Raw genomic sequence first — 2,584 nt, 5'->3', positions numbered from 1 at the left:
GACAAGACCAGAGTGCAAGGTCGACCGATAGCTGCGGTAGTATACATTCAGAGCCAAGGATCTGCGGTGTTGGGTTACTATCGCTCTAGGAATGCAAAACATGATGATGTTGGTGTACAGATTAGTGCACAATGAGATGCAAGATTGAGGCGCAATTGAGATTTCGTTTGACAAGTTTTTATTAATTTTATAAAAAAAAGTATTAAATATATAGATATATATTTGGATTCTCAACAAAATTTTACGAAAGGTTTCAACGATTGGAGAAAAGACGAGAATTATCACAACGATCGGACTCTTGAAAGCGCCCGCGGAAAAATTGAAACGTCTTCAGAAAACGGATGGAGGTACGCGGGTTTCAAACATAATACTTGGAATCGTCGAGTTTCGACTTGACGTTGAGCGGCCCGCGATCAAAGGATTTCGGTGCAACGTCGAATTCTGGACGTTTCTGAAATTCGAATTTAAAAACGGTTGGTATTGATGATAAAAAAATATTTTATTGGAAAAAAGTTGAGCTAGTGAGTACGAGAGAGGATCAAAATACGATGTCGTTCAAGAATCTGTTCTGTACGACGTTGAATTCTGGAAGTTTCTGAAATAAACTCTTAACTAACAGGATAGAGGTTCTGAATTAAAAACGGATCGTGAAACAATGACTACAAGATCTGATATTTATTTAATGAAATTAAGAATCGGTTTCGTGAAGTCAGATATCCTCTGATTCGTCGTAACTTAAACGTATCAAAATAATAACGAAGACAAAAAAGGTCTGTACATTGCGACACTACAGCATAAAGTCGTGAAACAATGACTAAATGATCTGGTACTTATTTATTTGATGAAATTAGGAATCTGTTTCGTGGAGCCAGATATCCCCTGATTCGTCGTAACCTAAGCGTATCAAAATAATAACGAAGACAAAAAAGGTCTGTGTGGTGTCGGGCAGGGTAGAGAGAACGAGAGACGTTAATCGCTTAGCGGCTTTATTTTGACTGATTAGTTCTTCTCACCTTACAAGCTTCTCACACCACACACACACGCACACACACACGCATTTATACATACACCACGCACTCTCTCATACTCACACCGCGTCCTCACGTACACTACACTCCTCTCCGTTTAACTTTGCGCCCCTTGTCTGATTCCCCCTCGTTGTACGCGTTACGCTTGTTGTCTGTTCAATCGCGGTGATCGTCGTGCTGGTTGACGAGCGTCTTGCCCATTTGCTGCCTCGGGTTTTGATGATGTCATCAGAGCCCCTCCCCTCACCAGCTGATCCACGTGGCGTTTGACTACGCCGCCCGAGTCCAGTTTTACCGTATACGTCACTGGTCCTAATCTTTGCTCGGTCGTGGCTTCCGTCCACGGTGGCTCGTTTCGGCTGAAGTTTTTCGCCCACACCCTTTCCCCTCTCGAAAATTGTGTCGTCCTTCCCCCTCTTGCGTTCCGTTCCTGTCTGTGCACCGCTTGCTCCTGATGTTTCTTTATGTCGGGTCGCATTAAGTCGAATTTCGTTCGTATTTGTCTGCCGAGCATTAATTTGGCCGGCGTTTCTCCTGTCGTGCAATGTTGAGTCGATCGGTATTCGAATAAGAATGCGTCGACGGCTTCCTGTGCTGTTTTCCCATTTTTTAACATGATCTTCAGTTTTCTCTTGAATGACCTCACCAGATTCTCCGCTGCCCCGTTTGACGCGGGGTGTCTTACTGCCGATCGTATGTGCTTGATTCCCGCGCTGCTCACGAACCTCGTGAACTCGTCGCTCGTGAATTGTGGTCCGTTGTCACTGACGATTTGCCGTGGGAGCCCGTGCCTAGCGAATGTTTGTTGGAAGACTTTTATTGTTTGTTGCGCCATGGTGCTTTTCATGACGAAGATCTCGGGCCATTTCGTCCTCGCGTCTACTATTAGTAGGAAGTTGTGTCCTTTGTACGGTCCCAGGAAGTCCGTGTGCACCCTTTTCCACGGTTTTTCCGGCCAACTCCACGGGTGCAGTTTTATTATAACTTCCATTATGAATTTCACTTCACTCACAGCCTCAGACAGTGCTATGTATTCTGCGAATATGGATGCTTTGGTTACGCTTTTTTATTTTCTGGATTTCCATCTGACTATATTTCCAAAGTCTGATAGTATACCCTGACGTTGATTTCCTACCTAAGTTGTCTCCTGCCCAGTCTGTATCTACATGGCAATCTGTACTGGACAGTTTTGGCCTTTCTTATAATTTAAGCTCAAATTTTTTGTTGAATATAAGTATTTCAATATTCGCATCGCATATTTGAAATAAGTCTCATTATAGTCGTTTTAGTATCTACGTAAGTAGTTTACGGTAAAGCTTATGTCGGGCTTTGTGCCTGAGCTTATATACAGTAGTGCACCAATTAGATTGCTGTACTGAATATTTTCTACACACTCATCCGCCTTTTCTAGTTTTAAATTCGTTACCATAGGTATATTATAGAGCTTACTATTTTGTAAATCATACGTTCTCGCTCATGACTCGATATGATTCTTTTGAGTTAGTTAGTTTCATTTCCTGTTTACAGTGATCATAGTCAATCGGTATTCCTCAATA

The 2,584-nt window shown here is 42.6% G+C and overlaps 1 protein-coding gene across 1 annotated transcript; it reads right to left on the bottom strand.

The window, feature by feature from the left end:
* Nucleotides 1-1,167: 1,167 nt before the first annotated feature.
* On the bottom strand, nt 1,168-2,019 carry LOC107220481 (uncharacterized protein K02A2.6-like). The gene has a single exon (XM_015659093.1). It carries the CDS (start codon nt 2,017-2,019, stop codon nt 1,168-1,170), a length of 852 nt encoding a protein of 283 aa, XP_015514579.1.
* Nucleotides 2,020-2,584: the final 565 nt, after the last annotated feature.

This window comes from Neodiprion lecontei, chromosome 4, assembly GCF_021901455.1.
Source record: "Neodiprion lecontei isolate iyNeoLeco1 chromosome 4, iyNeoLeco1.1, whole genome shotgun sequence".
Taxonomy (NCBI): domain Eukaryota; kingdom Metazoa; phylum Arthropoda; class Insecta; order Hymenoptera; family Diprionidae; genus Neodiprion; species Neodiprion lecontei.
Note: the sequence above shows the minus strand (reverse complement) of the source record. Positions and strands in the feature narration are given on the sequence as shown.